Genomic DNA, 21,622 nt, shown 5'->3' with positions numbered 1-21,622 from the left:
ATATCTGGATTATCATGGGTTGTGTACTCGCAAGTATATCTGACAGAACGAGTAGCTCTAGTGATGCATAGAAGATGCGCCCAATATTCGAATTAGTATCGTCTCGTTCTTTGTTTCATTCTGTCAATCGAGTTCATATTCGTGGGCTAATGGGCGCCTACTATTCGAACGCCGATTGCTTCGATTTAGAAATTCAAATCTCATTCAAATAATTCATGCTTTCATTTCGTATCTCCGATTATTATTTTAACACAATCCGCTACTAGCACAGTTAACTCATCAAACGTTAACTTTACATTACCGACAATGCGCTTGAAGTGGGTCTTCGCAGATTTTATTGCGGCCTTCCAAAGGGCGCCAAAATATCGACTATAAATAAATTGTGAATTTACCCCAATCTGTGTATGACGCACAAACAAAAAGGTTGGCTTTGAGGGGCGCCGGATAACATGAGCAAAATATAGAGTATGAAAAACCTAGTGGCTTAGATTGTACCGATAGAACATTAACATATGTATTTGAAGCTTTAATTTACATAGCATGTAATAACATAACATATCTACCAATATCATGACATCAACAAAACTCCCTTGTGATTAATGACTATCTGGATTAAAATAGTTTATCAAAAACTACTAACTTACCTTTATTCTATCTTGATTCGTTTACTCTTACTGACGAACACTACATCTTCATCTGAGCTTTCCTCCTCTTCTTTTTGGGCACCATCTTCTGAATCATCCTCTTCGTCTTCTGAATCCGTTACGTATCCAGAATCGAGCAATGGTCGCTTGCGGCTTATAGTATCTGCAATAAGATCTGCTCGGCTATTCATCAGCATCCGAGTCAAATACAGTAACTCGCTTGATGTGTAACCAGTTAGCTTGATCATGTTGTTATTCCAGGTCCTGAGTACTGGCAGCATGGCCCTTGTTGCAGCAATGCATGCAGCAGCTAACAAAGAAGGGCGTACATTGGTCATCGTTATGTCCAAAAGTGTCACGTCTAGAAATTCCAACACGAGCTCAGCCGCACGAGAACGACGTTCGAAATATTGATCCTCTGTAGTGGTTGAAGTAAAATCGTTCTTTGAAACCATGTGCAGCAACCAGTACTCAACAAAAACAGCAGTCGTCGGTATGAGTAAATGCCAATTAAAGAATTTCAACAATACCACTTCAAGGATCACAAAGTCCGACAGGGGACATTTATGCTTGAGCAATTCATTCATCTTTTTTAAGGTTGGAACTTTTGGTTCGTTCTCTTCGATTTTGGCTGCCAACAAAATGCAACTCAGTGCAGTCAATTTTAATCTATCATTGTTGATGTTATGATTATCCATAAATGCGTCCAAAAGGTAGATTGCTGTAGAAGAGACAAATACAGGTTCTTCATTAGTTTTTTTTTTTGCCTTTCTCGTATACTAAGTATACGGTAAAGGCTATATGATCGCTCCAAAAACAAACTTCTTATAGAAGGCCCGGAGACCCATAGTGTTATATACCAATCGACTCAGTTTGACGAATTGAGGTGATGTCTGTGTGTGTATGTGTGTGTGTGCGCAAAACTACTCAAAAAATGTCACTCATTTTTCGGGCACTTATCCTCAACCTCAATCAATGCTCGCAACAAGTTGCATTCGACGCAGAATCTTGTCCCATTGTTTCCTATTTGAAATTGGCCAGATCGGACTATGGGATCGAAAGTTATGGCCAAAATACAAATTCATACGAAAAAATCGCGTTAAAAATGTCACTCGTTTTTCGGGCACTTATCTTTAACCGATTTGCTCGCAACAAGTTGCATTCGACGCAGAATCCTGTCCCATTGTTTCCTATTTGAAATTGGCCAGATCGGACAATGGGATCGAAAGTTATGGCCAAAATACAAATTCATACAAAAAAATCGCGTAAAAAATGTCACTCATTTTCCGGGAACTTATTCTCAACCGATTTGCTCGCAACAAATTGCATTCGACGCAGAATCCTGTCCCATTGTTTCCTATTTGAAAATGGCCAGATCGGACTATGGAATCAAAAGTTATGGCCAAAATACAAATTCATACAAAAAAATCGCGTAAAAAATGTCACTCATTTTTCGGGCACTTATCCTTAACCGATTTGCTCGCAACAAGTTGCATTCAACGCAGAATCCTGTCCCATTGTTTCCTATTTGAAATTGGCCAGATCGGACAATGGGATCGAAAGTTATGGCCAAAATACAAATTCATACAAAAAAATCGCGTAAAAAATGTCACTCATTTTTCGGGCACTTATCCTCAACCGATTTGCTCGCAACAAGTTGCATTCGACGCAGAATCCTGTCCGATTGTTTCCTATTTGGAATTGGCCAGATCGGACTATGGGATTGAAAGTTATGGCCAAAATACAAATTCATACGAAAAAATCGCGTAAAAAATGTCACTCATTTTTCAGGCACTTTTCCTCAACCGATTTGCTCGCATTAAATTGCATTCGACGCAGAATGTCTCATTGTTTCGTATTGAAAATTGGACAGATCGGACTATGGGCTTAGAAGTTATGGTCAAATTACTATTAATTGTGAAAAAGAGTTTAAAAAAGTCATGCTCACTTTTTTAGCACTTAGACTTCATCTATTCCCCAAGCAACACAAGTTGAACAAATCTGGTTGCAGTAACCATATTGTGAATGAATCCGGTCATATATAAGTTGCTGTGATTGATGTGCAATATGTGTGCTTCTCAGGTCGCTCGCAACAGATTGCATTCGACGCAGAGCAGAACCAGCAGCAGCGCTGCCAGAAGTAAAATTTAATGTTGTGCGCCATGACAAATGATTTGAAATGATTTCCTCCTTGGTATACTCACTCGTTCTCCGCGCCTAGAGAACCAGCGTGAGCGTTGCCAGCTTTCTCCGTTTATTCACATCATCCTCTTTCGCATGCGAAGCAAGCACGTTTAGATGCAAGATCTGCTATGCTGCGCAGGAGTCCAACCCGTTCAACGTACGACGCGACGTACTTTCGGTTAGACTCGGTCGAAGTGTCGGGCTGTGCTTTGCCGAAAGGCGCGCGCACGCTTTCGTTCTCATATCATACTCCGATGATTGGGAACAGTTTGTTTTTCTTTTTTCTCCTGATGAATATGTATCAAAAACAATATTAAATTAATGTTTGATTTTTCAAAGAGACATCAAATAATGTTTTTTTTACGAATACTCAGAATCAATCAATTTAGAGAAAACTAAATTCACTAAATTTGAAAAATTAAATAACTGGAAAACATTTCTCCTAAATGTGACTCATTGGTCGTCACAATCTGGGGTCGCATCAAACAATTATATACTCAATCCAGTTGAAACCCGAATTTGGGTGCTAGCGAAGTTGAATTTTTCTCACAATCCGCACGTTAAACCTAACTTCGGAAGTGGTGCGCTGAATAGAGCTTCGCGATATGAAAACAGCGCACCACTTCCGAAGTTAGATTTAACGTACGGATTGTGAGACAAATCCAACTTCGCTATCCCCCAATTCCGGTTTTCAACTGGATTGAGAATACTAATAATGGTTAATAAGATTTCTTTCATAGCAACAAAATATGTAAGAGTTTAAATATTAGCGGCGATAAGTCCCATGTACCCCGAATGGCGAAAATACCGATTTGCTCTTATGCTCATCCGATTTGTTTGCAACAAATTGCGTTTGTCGAGATTTTTTTTATGCACATAAATAAATATGAAAAATAAGACCAATCCACAAATTGATGTTATTTGAGATTTTTCCAAACCTTTTGAACGAACGAGAAAGGCACTATCACCACTAGGTGGATTAATCTGGGTTTTTTTTCATTTTTTTTGCATTTAGTTGGAGCTACCTGCAGCAGATTGCTCAATTTAGCTTTGTATAGCCACCCATGATTTGTACATTCCCTTATGCTGTGCTATTCAGTTGGTGCTACCTGATAGCTTAGTTTGGCAAAGCTAAAACCGTCCCTTCATTCCCCCTACTAGCAATTTGAACATTCTATGCAGTAGTTGGAAGTCTTGGAACTCGAGCCGATTTTTTTCTCCACTAGTAGCCTTTGAATCATATTCTTAATTATCATCAAACAAAAAAAAAACTCACATATGTATTAGGCTTAATACCACATACCCAAAACAACCCATCCGCTCCTGCAAGCATAGATTCAAACATGGTGAGAGGCAAAGAAACGAACAACCATAACAAAAATCGAAGACGAATATGGAGAATCCATTGAAGACTCCCAAGTCATTCAACACAAAATTCATCAATATTTTTTCCAAACCAAATGAAGAAATCGATCCAGATCAAGAGTTCCAGTGTGCCCAGATTGTTCCATCAAACGAGTGCATCGAGAAAATCACCAGGACCAGATGGAATCCCCATCAAATTTTCTTCTTATTGGTATTACACTGGGGATGCCGCCTCGCTGCTTAGTGTTCATTCAGCACTTCCACAGTTATTAACCACGAGGTTTCTAAGCCAAGTTACCATTTTTGCATTCATATATCATGAGGCTAACACGATGATACTATTATGCCCAGGGAAGTCGAGACAGTTTCCAAACCGAAAATTGCCTAGACTGGCACCGGGAATCGAACCCAGCCACCCTCAGCATGGTCTTGCATTATAGCCGCACATCTTACCGCTAGGCTACGGAGGGCCCCTAGCAGAAGCATTCTACTACGTATACATATATGGCTCTGGTTCGCGTGAAAGTAATATCAGACCCACGGCCACAAGAGCAGATTAGCCACCCTGGAAGTTTGGTATTGAGTGATTCGTCATTTACAAGAGTCAATTTTATCAAGTTAATGATGAAGTATAAAACGTATTTCGAGTTATAATCCGCGATGAACTTGTAAATAGGATAAACAATCCGTCAATAAAGCATTATGAACTATAATACAGCATTTGATTTTGATGAAGATCAATTGCATAAAATTATCAAGATTACTTAGTGAAACCTTCTGAATTGAATCCAAAGGTCAAAGCGGGCCACAGTTCAGAACAGTTCACCAAGCAATTGTCAAAACTTCTCTATTAACAGCAGGGCTGGTAGCGACCGAAGCCACTCAAAATAGTGACTTTAGTGACCAAAGCTGACGAAAAAAGGGACCAAATAGTGACTTTCAGTTGCAGAAAAAGTGACCAAATACTGACTTCCAATTTCAATTGCAAGTTCAATGAGACGAAATCAAGCGTTTTTGGGTCGAAGGAGAATATTTTTTTGTTATTTGTGGCGGAAAACATCTTTCACTCGCCACTCTTTTCTCTTAGAACGAGCTCAGAAGAAAAATGAAAATCGTACTCGGTAACTTTTATCTACTCAGTGACTAAGTAAAGTTATTGCCTTTTACTCAATATCAGTAAAAAAACAGGACAACTTAAAACTATGAGTAGTCTGCAAGCAAATCAAATTTTTACGCCACTGGAAGTGATCGAAATATAGTTATCACTCTTAACACCTGTTTTTCTTTCCTGAAAATTATTTCTCGGCGAATATCTGCGTGAATGAGCATTCTCTTCTCGTAAGAAGAAGTGAAAATTACGATCATTGGATTAGCTGCCTACTTAAGAAAGATGCAGAGAACTCTAACGATTTGTCATAGGTGTCACGGATGTTTTTGAAAATTTTAGTGCGACAGGAACAACAGTAGGATCGTTTTGGTAGAAAACGATACAAAAATTATGAAGATTCATGTACAACGAGCTTGGGATTGAACGTTCGACCTCCTGCTTGTAATGAGGACCATGCTCTCTAAATTTTTTAATATTTTTACTCCAAAATACGCAGATTTTCCAACTTGAGGTGCGTATTCAGGAACGATTTTTGCTATGGAATTCGACAGCGCATGCAATCTTCAAAATTGGAGAGACTTGATCGCCTTTCTATGATATCTACTCAATAGATATTTGTTTAGAGCAAACCCTTCATTACATCTGTAAAAAAGCCGCTTGAGAACAAATTATATTTTCTTGAATTTTTCAGAAAAAATAATGCTTATATGGATGCCTAATGAGAGATAAAGTCTCCTCAAATTGAGGCAACAACTCAAAATTCAAATATCCTGAAGTTGTGGTGGAATGATGGCATTTTTATCAGTGAAGATCATTTAGCATATTTATGTATTTGTGCTGTGAAAAAATGATAGCATTGGTAACATATGCATTTTGGTTGATAGATAAGCAAGATAGTAAAAACTGTTTTACTGGTGTGGAGTGTTACAAATATCCGATCATGGGCAGTTTAGTTCTTGGTAAAACAGGGGAGAATCCAGTCTTGTCACCTTCCCCTACTGCATAAAGTTTGAGTTGAAAAAAAACTAAATCGACAGGTCTCCTGCTTGCATGACTGTACCGTGACCTGCCCTAATTCCGCGCATCGCCTAATACCGTGGTTTTCATAAAAAATCAGAACATGGCTATCATCGACATCACATTATTTGGTGAAAATGTTCAAACATAATATATTTGAACATTATTTTCACCAAATAATACGATGTCCATGATAGCCAGGTTCTGATTTTTGTTGAAAACCACGGTATTAAGCGATGCGCGGAATTAGGGCAGGTCACGGTATACCAATTTATAAACTGTGACCTAAAACACCTTCAATTAGCGAAATGTCAATAGCAGGGCTGGTAGTGATGAATGTCGTTCAAAATAGTGACTTTAGTGACCAACGATGACGAAAAAGTGACCAAATAAGGTACAGTGGGGCAAGTGGGTAAAGGAAATCATATATTTCATGTTCATCAAGTCATGAAATGTTGAATATAATATTGAAATTGATCATATTCCAAGCTTTATATGCCTGCGAACAAGATCTTTGAAAAATACTTTTAGGATACAAAATATTTGGAAAACAAAAAATTCAGTTTCAATTTTTCACTTGCCCCACATGTGGGGTAAGTGAAAAAATGATTTTAAAAGAGGATTTTTAATATAAGAACACATTTTCTGTTCATATATTTCATGCAAATGATAATTATACTGAATAGAACATAACTGTGATCTGTTGTGATGCTTTTTGACACTTCATGAAAGTCAAATGGCACTAGAGTGCCTCCATTAAATGATTTTTATGTTTTTATGTTTTCTTTACTTGAATTTTTTGAGATCTAATATCTCATCTCCATTTGTGTCTAACACTACTTTCTATTTCAGGTTTATAGTAAGATAATGAACCTTGGCAATAATGCAGAGAAATTATCTTTGAAATATTCATCAAACCTGGAATCATATTGTGTTTCATTAACAATCCACTTATGATTTCAGTAGAAGAGTCTACATTAACAAATAAATAAATTTTATAAATTTCAACTAAATAAATCATAATTGTTGATATATTTGCAATAGTAGTGATTCTTGGATTATTTAAAAGACTGACACGATTGGCACTTTGGGTTCCTGATTTAGTATTACCACGTATCACTGTAATAACCAAAAGCCTTCGAATGAGTTCGAATTTGTATCGTTTGTTTATATACGCTTAATAGAAATTATTTGTGTTTGGGAAAATAGAGAAATGCATTCAGTGTCGAAAAATTTTCACTTGCCCCACCCATGGTAAAAAACAGGCAAAGCAATAAAATATTTTTTTTCAAAATTTTTGATGTTCTTATCAATATTTTTGTGGCTGGGATTCAAAACTACAAAGAAAACCAACTTATCAATGCACTAATTGAATGTGTTATGGAAACCAACATAAAATAATATTTGTATTTATTGACACGCAAAACAATTTGTGCAAAAGATAAACTTGAAAGGTTAATAAAAATTTTTACTCTCGCATGTTGAAATGGTTCATTATTTCATGGTTCTCTTATTCAACGCATTGATTTGAATGGCCTTGTATGATTGTGAAGTGAAATTGAATAATTCTGTGCTTCATCAGTGAAATATTTGCGTTTTTTCACTTACCCCATTTACCCACTTACCCCACTGTACCTTAGTGACTTTCCGTTGCAGAAATAGTGACTTTTGTATGAAGTTATAAACAAGTTGCATTAGGATTGTGTCGGTATATTTCGAAGATAGCAAACTATTGTTAAAATCCTTATCTAGAATGCTATCAGAAATCAAGAAAAGGCAAAAACAAAATGCCTATTTTTATCGTAAGGAGGTAAAGGATGAGCATGAGGTCAGTGATTGCGACACTCTCATAAGTACCCAGGAGTTGGATATTAAGGATGGTATTTGTTGGATCAGCCAGAAGCTAGTGACCATGGTACCTCATATTAAGTAACACAACGAGAAGGGATTCACCCGTCGTTAAGAAAACGGGTAGTGAGTAACAAGTTGTGTCACAAAATTATGTTGATAATTACAACATTTGTTGTTTAAATGAGCTTGAAGTATTCAGTATAACAGCCGAAGAATGATCATAAATCATAGATGGTGAACTATTTGAACTCACCAAGTTCACCAAGTTCACCATTTTTTTAAAAAATTTTACTTGTTATTAAACTATGGTTTAATAACAAATTTAAATGAAGTTTTTGAGACTTTGAACTCGACGTGGCATTCTGAGGAAATTTTCAAAAAGCCAATAAAAAGATGGTCTTTTATTAGAAATCCAGAAATTCTAATGAGCATTAATTTCTAAATGGCAGACTTTAGTAGGGGAACTGCTCCTTGAATTCATACCATGTGCCAAAATCAATACCATTCGAAAACAAAGAATTGTTTTTTTTTCTCATACTTTGTAATTTTTTTCAGCAATGAGCACGTCGGAAAACAACAAAACACGACACAAATTGAGCCTAAATTGCATGTTTTGCGAATGTTATTGATATAGGAGCATGTTATTAATAACGGAACAGATACCCTATTAAATTTAATTCAAAATAAGTGGCAAAATAATCTCGAGTTATCTTTTAAATCTAATTAATTTTTATTTAATTTTAGATTTTGAAAATCCGACCAATTCTTATCCTTCACACTAGTTTTTTGGGTTTCCATTCTTAATTGTTAATAAACAGATTTTTTTTATAAAAATATGATATTCTGAAATAATTTCAAACAAAAAGTTTTGAATTTAGTGGCTTGTGTCAGAATTACTTCTGGCATAACTAGCTCTACATTTTTTTTTCGAGACTTACATCGAAGAGTCGCAAGGCGGATTTAACAATCATTAACGGATTTCACAATCATAATGTACTTTCTGCCATCGGCGCCCTTATCGCTTATTATTCTCATACCTAATGCAGAGATGCATTATCGTGTGATGAAACTGAAGCTGTTTACTATCTTTGTTACCGGAGGGTATTAAGACGTGGTTCTGATTCCAGTACCCCTCAATTCTGTACTCTTTACTTGAATACATTTCACTTTTAACAAATACCATTTGTGAATAAAAACATTATAGTAGACAAGAATAGGAAATAACCTCAAGATTTTCACAACACACTTGGAACTTCATTGGTGCATATTTCCCAAATTTAATATACCAGTGACAAATGCAAAAATAGTGACTTTCCGAAAAATAGTGACTTTAGTGACTTTTGGAAGCAAATAGTGACTTTTTAGTGACTAGACTCAAAATAGTGACCAAGTCACTAAATAGTGACTCGCTACCAGGCCTGCAATAGGAGCACATCTTAAATGGCTGGCGATGTTTCAGAGTGATCATTTTTCCAAGATCCGTAATTTCATTTCCGCCATAAACAAAACAGCTTCCGATGGATAAAGCTTTATAAAAAAAATCTTAGTCAATAGTTTCAAAATAGTGACTTGAGGTCGAAAAAAGAGACTTTTTAGTGACTAGCCCGAAAAAAGTGACCAAGTCACTAAAAAGTGACCCGCTACCAGGCCTGTAACAGTTTAAAACACTACATATTCTAAAGCTTATTTCAAGAAAACGCCAAATAGGGTATATGGCGCAAACCTTGACCCAACATGCTACGGTTGAGCACATTTATCGTTATACATCTTCATATATTGCAGTTCCAAGGTTTTATTTATGGGACAGCATAATAAGAGTAAACGTAGGTTTTTAAGTACCTATTCCAAGTTGGTTAGAAGATTCACACTTTTGTAATGATTCGGCCTTTTGTGGTATGCTAGAACAATTCCGGCCTTTGTACTGATCCCGTTTTCAAACGTATTTTTTTAATAGCAACAGAGGTTACCGTTCTTCTTCTTCTTATTGCATCCCCATCCCCAACATCCCCACAATGGGACAGAGCCGCCTCGTAGCTTAGTGTTCATTAAGCACTTCCACAGTTATTAACTGCGAGGTTTCTAAGCCAAGTTACCATTTTTGCATTCGTATATCATGAGGCTAACACGATGATACTTTAATGCCCAGGGAAGTCGAGACAATTTCCAATCCGAAAATTGCCTAGACCGGCACCGGGAATCGAACCCAGCCACCCTCAGCATGGTCTTGCTTTGTAGCCGCGCGTCTTACCGCACGGCTAAGGAGGGCCCCGTTACCGTTACCGTTATTATCCATAATTTATTTAAACTGTCACAGTATATTCGGACAACGACCTGTATCTATTGATAAATAATATTATGTTACCAGTTATAAGAGATTCAATAAGACCAGTGTTGGTCAGTTGGAATTGGTCAAATATTATAACAATAATAAATCCCCTCGGATATGTTACCTTGCCGCGGTGGGTCGGCTTACGCCATTAGCACTGATATGGCAATCAAAGACATATCCTGTCGTGGTGGTATCACATGTTGACTATTTTTGTTTGGTGCCGCGTTACATATCTGGCATTGACGCACTAATTTACGGCATTTGCATGTGATCCAACGGACATCGTGTCTTGGAGACTTGAATGGTAGTGCAGTCATGCAGAGGCCTTTTTCATCAGTGATAATGATGTGAGTTCTCTTATTTTCGGCAATACTTTTCTGATGCGTTCCCTATGACAATAAGTCGTAGCCACGCTTATACTTAACTAGCTAGGCATTTATTGTACACAATGTATTCAAGACATTCATAGGGAAATGACAACTGGACTCACTGAGTAGAAGTTTTTTTAAAACTAGGAACGTGGTGCCAGTCTTATTTTGTTATATCTCACTTCGAAGAGCCATAATAAAAAATACCACACATTATAATGTTGGTATATGAACAATCTTATGACGGCTTCATTCTCGATAATGTTTACTAATAGTAGGGAACAGGCGCTTTACTTTGTCACCGAAAAGTGAATCCTATAGCTGACTCATAACTGATCATTAGTACCTATGTAATAGATTTAGTGATGAACTTACAGATACATAAAAAATCACTTTAATAAAGACTTTAAAAAAATGTAATAGATAATGACAGTGAGTGTGGAAACTATCAAGCTACTTTTTAGAAAATAATAATAGTAATACATTGACAAAGGAATAACAATAAAATAGACTAAATGCACGAACAGTTTCCACTTTTTACAAGACATAACTTACATTGTGTTTGATAGTATTGACACAGGATGAACCAATAATTTAGGCAAACAAAGTAATTCAAGGAACGCATACTCCATACCTTCTGACCATTAAGACAAGAATGACATCGTACAGATCAATCTATATGATTAGGAATGAGATAATGGGAGAGAGTATCTATTAGAGTTGTAAATGTAATGTCTTTTGAGCCAGTTCAACAGTGTCTTAATGGACGACATGATCCTTGTACGGATGGAAAACTGCTTCAAAAGTTATTAACTTGTCATTTTTTATGAATCGGGGATTGAACACTTTCTTATACTTGATAAAAAAAAAACTTCCGGCTCAGTTTCTACGATGAAGCATTGGGCAACATGTTCCATGTGAGTCGGATAAACTGCTTCGGTCGATTTTGAGCGCGTACAATGATAATAGACGTATAAATAGCATAAAAACTGACTAAATAATTTGACTCTGACAAGAAAATGATTTTAAACTATTACGATGTTAGTTAGCATGAGACGTCTCTGACTATTTATGAACGTAAATCCCTCTGATTCAGTTGCAACAGCGTCTTCTTGGACGACATGGAATGGAATATGCTACGGTAGGTGCAGAGGTTTTTACTCTATTCAGAGTCCCGCCTGTAAACCTTTATAAGAAAAATAATAATAATAATAACACAAGCACTGGCGCTTGAACCTAGCTATTTAGCACTGTAAAGAATTAAATAACTTTACAGAACCCGTAGCTTCCGGGAATGAAAGCACACCCAGATATGAAGTTACGCTCAAGAAGAATACCACCCATGCGATTGCCCGAGGAGGGAGCCCCTACTGGAGCTGGTCCTGGAACGGGGGACAGAGCGAGCGGCCAGCGGCTAGAGGAAGGAGAGGTGCAACAGCGACCCTCTAGTCATCGGGCTCAGCCCGTGCCGACAAGACAAAACAGAAACGGCAGCAGAAGAAATCACCAAGGCAATGCTGCACCTGCTGATGTTGCTGTGGTTGATCGACGTCAATCACTCACGTTAGCGGGCCGCCGACGGCAACGGATCATGTGGACAAGGGAGATGAATCAGTACTTGATCCGTTGCTACTACGTTTGCACCAGGATGGAGACGGATATGTCCGGCAGATCGGCGATGCTGGAGATGCTCAACGAAAAGTTCCCTCGGTTTGCACCCCAGCTTAACCAGAACAAGTTGTACACACGCCAGAGAGCTATTATGTCACATAATATGCTGACTCCAGAAAACGTAGAGTACATAAAGTGGAAAGTTCAGAGGGAACTAGCGGAGCAGGAGGAGGCAAGATCGAGCGATACGTCGAGAAGGAGTTCTGTTGGGTTGGATGCATCAATCGCAAGTAACCGTCGCGATTCAATTGCACCCGCCGCTCCAGGACCAACAGTGGAATTGCAACGACAGCAATTGAAGGACGAACTAGCTAATCATATGGGCACAGCAGTTACACAGTTCCGTGGGACAGACCCCATGTCCCGACACCGGATACCCAAGTTGCAGTACTCCTATCGGTTGACGAGTACAGTAAGCATCCTTAACCAGGATATTTTGCCACAGTACTTGGAAACCGTGGAGAACCTTGAGAAGCTGCAATTTATCCTGTTATTCGCCTGCAGTGGCTGTTGTAAGAACGTTGGGATTGCGAACGCGCCCACGCACGCCCCAAAGCACGAAAACCCGCGTGGATGCGACGTCTGGAGACCCCACACTGCGGTTAAAGGTTGGTCGATTAACACAGTACAAGCAGGGGAATCGATCAACCAGGCTAGTTCGGAATGTTGATGAAGTTGTGAAACCCACAGAACTCCGTGATCTCACCGGGGCGAACATAACTGAGATCCTCGACACCCATGTACAGCGGTTGCGTGCTCTTGCTAAACGACTGCGACGTTATGGAGAATGTTCGAAGAGGAAGGAGCAAAATCGAATGTTCAACATCAACGAAAGGGAGTTCTACAACCACATCCGAAACGACAAAGCCGACTTTGGCGAGGGCCTTCCGGAGATTGGAGAAGTCACGCAGTTTTGTTACAATCTATGGGAGAAACCCGTCATACTCAACGGCGATGGGGTGTGGATGGCAGAAGAAGAGCGATATTGTGGTGGAATTGGAGACATGACCGCCCAAGACATACGTGATTCCCGGTATACCAGGAATTGGGCTGCACCAGGACCCGATTTTGTGCATAATTTCTGGTATAAAAAACTCACAACGGTTCACAGGCGGATGGCAGAATGCTTCAACACGGTACTAGATAACCCCGGGCAGCTACCGGAATTCATCACTAGGGGTGTCACTTATCTTCTGCCGAAGGATCGGAACACTTTGAACCCAGCCAAGTACAGACCAATAACGTGCCTTTCCAGTTTGTACAAAGTGCTGTCATCGGTAACAGCGAGGAGGGTGCAGAACCATTGCGACGTCAACAACCTGATGACCGAGTAACAAAAAGGTTGTCGACGCAACACACGAGGCTGCAGGGATCAGGTCATCATTGATGCAGTCGTTGTTGGGCAGGCCACCCACAAGCAAAGAAACCTGAGCATGGCGTATATCGACTATAAAAAGGCATACGACTCAGTACCTCACTCTTACCTTATAAGGTACTGCAGTTGTATAAGATAGACGGTAACGTCATCAGGCCAATGCAGCACGCTATGGGGATGTGAAGCACATCCCTACACATTACCGATGGAGAAAAGGTGTTACGGTCCAGGACTCTCAGCATCAGGAGGGGCATATTCCAAGGCGATACCTTTAGTCCTCTATGGTTTTGCCTTGCCATGAAGAGGGTTCATGCAGAGCACTCAACCAACACAACTATGGCTATCATTTGAAGAATGGGGAAAGGAGTACAAACATTACCCACACCTTTTTTATGGACGACTTGAAGCCGTTTGCGGAATCTGTAGAGAAGCTGCACCAATTTCTGCGGCTTGTAACGGTATTCAGCAACGACATCCGGATGGAGTTTTTTTTATCGATAAATGTCGATCCATACATCTACACCGGGGTCACCTGGTGGATGCCGACAGTTTCCGCGTCAACGAACAGGAGGAGATTCGAAACATGGTTGAAGGCGAAACGTACAAGTTCCTAGGTTTCCTGCAACTGAAAGGAATTCGCCATACGACGATCAAGAAAGAGCTGCAGGAAAAGTTTATGCATCGTGTCAACGGTATTTTGAAGAGCCTCTTGTCGACCGGCAACAAGGTGAAGGCGATAAACACGTTTGCTGTGCCCTTGTTGACATACAGTTTCGGGGTGGTGAAGTGGACCAAGACTGACTTGGAGGCGTTAGAACGAGCAGTACGAGTGGCGTTCACTAAACATCGCATGCGCCATCCAAAATCGTCCATTGAGAGAGTCACCCTGCCACGAACAGTAGGAGGAAGAGGCGTCACCGATATACAAACACTATGTGTTTCCCAGATCCAGCAGTTGCGAAGATACTTCGTGGAAAGCCAGAACCGCCACGAAATCTATCGCGCTGTGTGTGAAGCTGATCACGGTTTCAGTGCCCTGCATCTGGCGCAGGAGGACTATCAGCTGAATTGCGACATCAAATTTGTCGACGAGATGATTGCATCGTGGAAGTAGAAGGAGTTGCATGAGACGCACCCCCATCAACTGAAGCTGGAATATATCGACAAAGCGGCGTCGAATACGTGGCTGGTGCGGGGTGAACTCTTCTAAGAAACAGAAGGATTCATGGTAGCCATCCAGGACCGGGTAATTGCGACGAAGAACTATCGGCACTATATATTGCACGAAAACGTGGAGGACCGCTGCAGGAAGTGCAATTCAGTAGGAGAGACGATCGAACATATCGTGTCCGGGTGTTCAGCCTTAGCTGATTCAGCCTATCTCGGTCGTCATAACGAAGTAGCCAAGATTGTGCACCAACAGCTTGCTTTAAAGCACAACTTGGTTAACCAGTTTGTCGCCTACTACAAATATGTGCCTGTCCCGGTTCTGGAAAATAGTTTCGTGAAGCTGTACTGGGATCGCGAGATCATAACGGATGTCCTCATTCGTGCCAATCGGCCCGATATTGTGGTCTACGACAAAAGGATGAAGCGGGTAACCCTCATCGACATTGCTGTACCGCTAGACCATAATGTCCAAACAACATTCTCTAACAAGATAACGAAGTACCACGACTTGGCGGAGGAGTTGAAGCAGATGTGGCACCTGGAGGACGTGCGTATAATTTCGGTTGTTATCTCAGCTACCGGAATCGTCCCGAAATCTCTTCTGAGATCCTTAGGAGAGCTGGAACTATCTCATAACCTCCATAGCATCCAAAAAACATCGTAAGAAGATTCCTGAACCAATAACTAATACATCCGCTGCAAACGTTTATTATAGGATTTTAAGTCAACCGGCGAATGAGATCCACAGAGCCTAATCCCCTTTGGCATTCAGATAGCCCGGGGTAGGTGAAAATTCCCAGCACGCTTGTGAGGAAGTGCCAAAACTCTATAATAATAATAATGTTATAAAACGGCATATATATTATCCCCAGTAAAAATGATGTCGTTAACTTTTACATCAAGACATTATACATTTCATCAAGTGGTAAAGCTTATGTGGTAAAGTCTAAATAGGCTATAACGATAATTTCGATAGTTATTCTAATTTGAAAAGTGCATTCTGATTGAGCATTGGCATGTTCCAATTCTGCCGAAATACTGTTAAACCGTAATATGACGCGATGACGCATCTTTCATTTTTTTTTAGCTCATGCTTATATCATGCCAACTTATTATCGGGACTGTAGTGATGTATAGATGGTTCGATAATTGGATTAAGAAATATGATACTAAAATATATTTACAATTGACATGCCCTATTACCGTGGGGTTAAGGACGTGTCCACAATAAATTCGCTATATCAAATTTAATTTGTAACAATCACTCTTGAAAACTATGTCGTTTTAATCAATATTAAATACATTTGAAGGGAAAAATATGTTTTGTACTACAATTCATGAAAAATGAAGAAAATAGTGTTCGACATTTGACTTATGAATACCTATGCCTAATACCGCCTACATTCCGAAGAAGATTCCAAATACCGCGCAGAAAATTTCCTAATACAAACAAGCTCAAATGAAGAACTTTAAAGCACATTTACAATAAAATATGTAAATAATTTAATCATACAAAAATTTCAATTAAATTATTAGGTCATTTTAGTAAAAAAAACTTCATATAAAATTACTATTTTACACAGAAACCTACTAGAAAAAGAATACTTTCCTTGGGAAGTTAGCAATTTCTTAATATTGACGGTTTAAAAACGTCTATTGATTTTTCAAATAATTTACTTCACATTTATTCAGATTTTAGATAGGTGATATCCAGGGTCCAAGTAGATTTGAAGACAATGGGCGGGTTTGTATACAGATGAAAAATATTCTACCTCTACCTACATTTCTAAATGAAACTGTACCAGAGGCGTTGCGTGATCATTTCTTCAACCTATGCACTATTTTAATATTGCGAGAAAAACTCATAAAAGGGACCTGAAATGATAAACAAATAATTTTCCAGCGCGTTTCTCAATATGTTTGCTTATTTTGTTGCATCTAACTGCTTCTTAGCTACTTCTTATTTTCTGAATTAACTCTGAATTAACTTAAGCTTTAAAGTGATTTAAGTAAAATTAAAAATTACTATCATCAGAATCATTTCCAATGTGACAAATAAGCAATATATCTATTCGGAAATTATTGAGCTGGCACTTTCAATTCTAATTTGAGTTATTCGTAAAATTAGACGAAGTTTTAAATACAGAAAAGGAAATTGGAATACATATATCAATCATACAAAGGCTCTAATAGTAATTTGTAATTAGCATGTCATAACAAAAAAATAAAGTCTGTACAACAAGGATGTTAACGATCATTCAGTAATTTGCGTTCGATCATTTAGTAGTTTGTCAATTACACATTCCAGAAGCTGAATTTCAAATTATGTTGTATGGTGGACTTCTAGTGCGAAAGATTTTCTACAACTCTGTCCAATGGTTCGTTGTTTGAATTCCATTAGTAAAGGAGTTATAGCTATAGTTTCAGTAACTTAGACTAAATGATAACAAAATTCCAATCATTTAGTTTAAGTTACTGCAACTAGTGCTCTAACTCCGTAATTAGTTGAGTTCTAATAACGAACCATTAGGCAAAGTTGTAGAAAAACCTTCGCGCTTGAAGTCCACCATACAACATATTTTTAAATTTGGCTTCTGGAATGTGTTATTGACAAACTACTAAATGATCGAACGCAAATAACTGAATGATCGTTAACACCCTTGCTGTACAATAAAGAGAACAATGAAGTTCATAGCCCTTACTCTTCTCAATTAATAATTATTCTATTTACATTTTATATCTTTGATCAATATTCTGGACTGGACAGATGTCGAGAAGTTTTCCGTCCATCAGCATGGAAACTTGCTCATAAAAAAATTCATAAATTTGTGTGGACCATTGACATTTGACTTGCCCCCTCCCTAACTAAATATATTGAATTTCTCGAAAAAAAAACCTTTAAAAATAAATTTTATTTAAAAATGTTGACCCGTTTCATATTCGTCAATTCTGCGACAATATAGATTTTCATCAAAAGATGAAATATCTGTTTACAATATGTTAATATTGTCGGATACTTCAATGTATATTATATTAGAGGCGTATTGGTAAACAGGCGTATTTGTAAACAGGTTTTAGGTTCCCCCAAACACACGCGATGCGACAGTCGCGACGCGATTCTATCTATGGAAGCGTAAATAGAACATTGCCTGCAGCGACCCAACGATAGAATCGCGGCTACTAGTTGTCGCCGTCGCGGCGATGAAATCGCTTAGGTCTGGAGGAGCCTTTTATTGCGCTTATTAGCAGATGACAATTTCTATTTTAATTGAGCTAATGTCGCGTTAGTATTATCGGACAGTACATTGTCGTCAGGATTAGTGGATGTGTAAACGGGCCATCCCATTTAACATCAAAAATATCAAAAGCGCTTTTGCTTCGCGTTGCCCTACAAAGCGGAACTTTCGTCATGGAACGCTTTGAGGAGAAATCTCGCTTAACTTTTCAAAAGGACCTAAGTAACATTTTTTTCATGAATTAATTTGAATACTGCAATCAATAGCTTTCATGTTGTTCTGTTGATTGCAGTACTCAAATTAATTCATGAAAAAAATGTTACTTAGGTCCTTTTGAAAAGTTAATCGAGAAATGCTCGCGCTTTACTCTTCTCTTTCGATTCTGTTCCAATAGCGCTCTCTTCACCGAATCGCGCATGCGCTGTTAGAAGTGTTTGAAGCGGTTCTCGATAGGCACCAAACCGTGCACTGCCTGCGAGGAACGGGAGGAACGCTTTGACTACCTATACATCGCCGATTGCGGTCAGAGCAGATGATCCACACATACAAAATAATGCGTGTATGATGCATGACAAAACGTTCTTGGCTGAAAGTTCCGTGTTGAATCTACACAACATGTGGTGTCGGTGGGTCGGTTCGATATCGCAGAGAAAAATATAACGCGTCCCCATCGCAGCATTTGGTTGCCTCACATCACATGCCGCCTATAAAAAAAACATGCATATTTTCCGTTTATGTATCTAACAGTCAAATTTGCATGAAACATCTTTCAAATGCACATAATTCAAATACATGCTTGGATTAGGAAGACAAGAAATCTATCTAGAGTTAAAATGTTGGGGATAAAATTGCAACATGCGGACGCGACGCCTCTGAACTGTACAGAAAAAATATTTACGTCAATAGTCTGTGGTAAATATCACATAACTGATATCGTATTCGTATGTGCTGAACGACGCAATAAAGACGTTTTGTGTGTTCATTAGATGTGTATCATCTTCAAATCTTCCAACAGAAGTTTCTCTTTGGTGAAGTACTGGAATAATACATATCACAATATGTAAATCATCTGAATGATCTCCCCTAGTTATCCTACGCATAAAATGTCGTAGATATCTAACATGAATATTTCAATACCTATACGATATTGTCTAGTGGTCTATGTATCCAAAACGGAATTCTATCTAGCATGAAGATTCATTTACAAAGCAATCGCTTATGCTGTAAAATCAAAAATCATGGTTTTGGTTTATAAGCCGTAATCATATGTTACGCGAGGTGTATAAATACATTATTTCCAGTGAAAAATAGATGATTAAAGTTTGTATTCAATTCTTGTAGCATGTTTGTATGCAGCAAATGCAATTGGATAACAAATCCTATTGGGTATGCCACAGCCTCATAATTGAGGATATCCTACAACAAATGTATGCATAAATTGATATGGATTAATTTGTTTTACTTTTACAAATAAAATATCTACCCGGTTATCGTCCCCAATAAAAAAAATCGCTTGCAAATATCACAAATTCGTCAAAAAGCCGCATGGCGCGGCTTTCGGCGAACCCCGACCAAAATTTTTTGTTCTTCAACAGCATTTTGAGATTATGAGCTTCATGGCATGATAAAGGTTTTGAAGGATGCCAAAGTTCACTTTACTTCTTTTCCTTTCATATATCACATCAAATGCCTCGTACATGTTCTTAGTCGTAAACAAAAAAAAATTACCCAAGTGTACTGTTGTTCGTCGTAGATTTTGTTGCTGACCAACATCCCGAATGAGATTGACGAGAATCGAACGGAATGCGGATTGCGGAGAGATATAACGCAATTTTAGCCTATTTAGCTCAGCTTCTTGCAGTGCCCATATTATCTCGTCACTGTATTCCGTACAAAGTTCCTCGAAGAGTCGAGAAAGCTGAAATATGAAAGTTTTGAAATAAGGATTCAGAAGTCAATCAGGATTTGTAAGAAACTCACCGACGGATTACTTCTAAACATTTCCATTTGACTTTCTGCAAGGACAGTACGTCATACTTTTATTGATTCGGAAACATTCTGAAAATGTATTTAATATTTATGTTTGATAATCGTTTTATTGCGGCAAAGGCAAATGCAAATTAGGTACAAAAACGCGTTTCGTATCACATTTAATTTCACTAAACATAACGTTTTGTTTAGCTGTTGAGCTCAAGAGACAAACGAAGCAGAAAAGGGCGGTCACTCACACACGCTTATCTATTTTTACTTACAAAATTGTGAGTGCCAAAACTGCAAAACTATACACTGTTAGATGACTTTACCCATTAATGGGTACTGTGTTATTGTTGATATTATTCCCACCGTGAAAAATTCACCCATTTTCTTGAAAAGTGCCACTACCCATTTTAATGAGTAGTGGCGCTTTTTGAAGAAAATGGGTGAATTTTTCACGGTGGGAATAATATCAACAATAACACAGTACCCATTAATGGGTAAAGTCATCTAACCGTGTAGATAGCATAGATAGTAGAATCTATAGATGAGCGAAAGCATGGCTGAGTCGATTTTTTTGCCCGTGCACACGCGCATATGACGTCACAGCCCTGAACGTTTCCATTGAAATCGTGACGTCATGCTAGTTTGGAGACACGTTTGACAGTTCGTTTGGAGACAGAGGATTTATCTTCGCTCATCTATATATTCCACTATAGATAGTGGAATATGGTCCAATGCACCGAGTTCATCATTGACGTTTGAGACGGGCGCTGTTTACTAAGAATGAATACTTTTTCATTCATCGAGTTCATGCAAGTGTTCATTTTTAGTAAACAGCGCCCGTCTCAAACGTCATTGTGTTCATTCGGTGCATTGGACCATTATATATAAACAAACCCGACGTTGCGTATTATGGACCCGGGGGTGGCCATAATAGGCCCGCTAGCTACATTATTTTAAAATGCTTTCTTTATTAGTAAAAATGAATGTTTTGGCTAGTTTTGTCTGGGTGCTGCGGATAGAGCCGCTTTTCTGCGCTCAAGCGAGCAGAGGGATATTTTGAAATCACTCCCATAAACAAAATTATTTTGCAGTTACTTGGCTGTCAAACACTTCCCGCTCTTCGAATTTCTCTTTCCACACTGCATGAGGGCGCACAAATGCGCTAGACTCTACATGACTTTACGATTGTTTACATACATTCATGCTCCAATCAGCTGCTGAATCTCGTGAAATTTCGTAACGAGTGCTTTTTAATTGCATTCCCACAAATTTTTCACTCGGAACATAATGTGAGAATATTTGTTGCAAAGAATACAAAACTCAA

General features: G+C 38.5%; 1 protein-coding gene across 1 annotated transcript; it reads right to left on the bottom strand.

Moving 5' to 3' along the window:
* Nucleotides 1–484: 484 nt before the first annotated feature.
* LOC134220509 (cyclin-J) lies at nucleotides 485–20,538 on the bottom strand. Its single transcript, XM_062699588.1, has 3 exons — nucleotides 20,299–20,538; nucleotides 20,047–20,236; nucleotides 485–1,365 (listed from the first exon to the last, which is right to left on the bottom strand). The coding sequence occupies exons 1-3, from the start codon at nucleotides 20,323–20,325 to the stop codon at nucleotides 647–649; spliced, it is 936 nt and encodes a 311-aa protein (XP_062555572.1). The 5' UTR covers nucleotides 20,326–20,538; the 3' UTR covers nucleotides 485–646.
* Between the last annotated feature and the right edge of the window lie 1,084 nt (nucleotides 20,539–21,622).

Source organism: Armigeres subalbatus, chromosome 3, assembly GCF_024139115.2.
Source record: "Armigeres subalbatus isolate Guangzhou_Male chromosome 3, GZ_Asu_2, whole genome shotgun sequence".
NCBI classification, from domain to species: domain Eukaryota; kingdom Metazoa; phylum Arthropoda; class Insecta; order Diptera; family Culicidae; genus Armigeres; species Armigeres subalbatus.
This window is presented reverse-complemented; position numbering and strand designations above follow the sequence as displayed.

Excerpts from the sequence above, each read along its gene's own strand:
- LOC134220509 (XM_062699588.1), bottom strand. The coding sequence starts at position 20,325 with ATGGAAATGTTTAGAAGTAATCCGTCG. Across the intron at positions 20,237-20,298 it reads TGTTTAGAAGTAATCCGTCG|CTTTCTCGACTCTTCGAGGA; the intron begins GTGAGTTTCTTA and ends TTCATATTTCAG. Across the intron at positions 1,366-20,046 it reads ACGAACAACAGTACACTTGG|CAATCTACCTTTTGGACGCA; the intron begins GTAATTTTTTTT and ends TCTCTTCTACAG.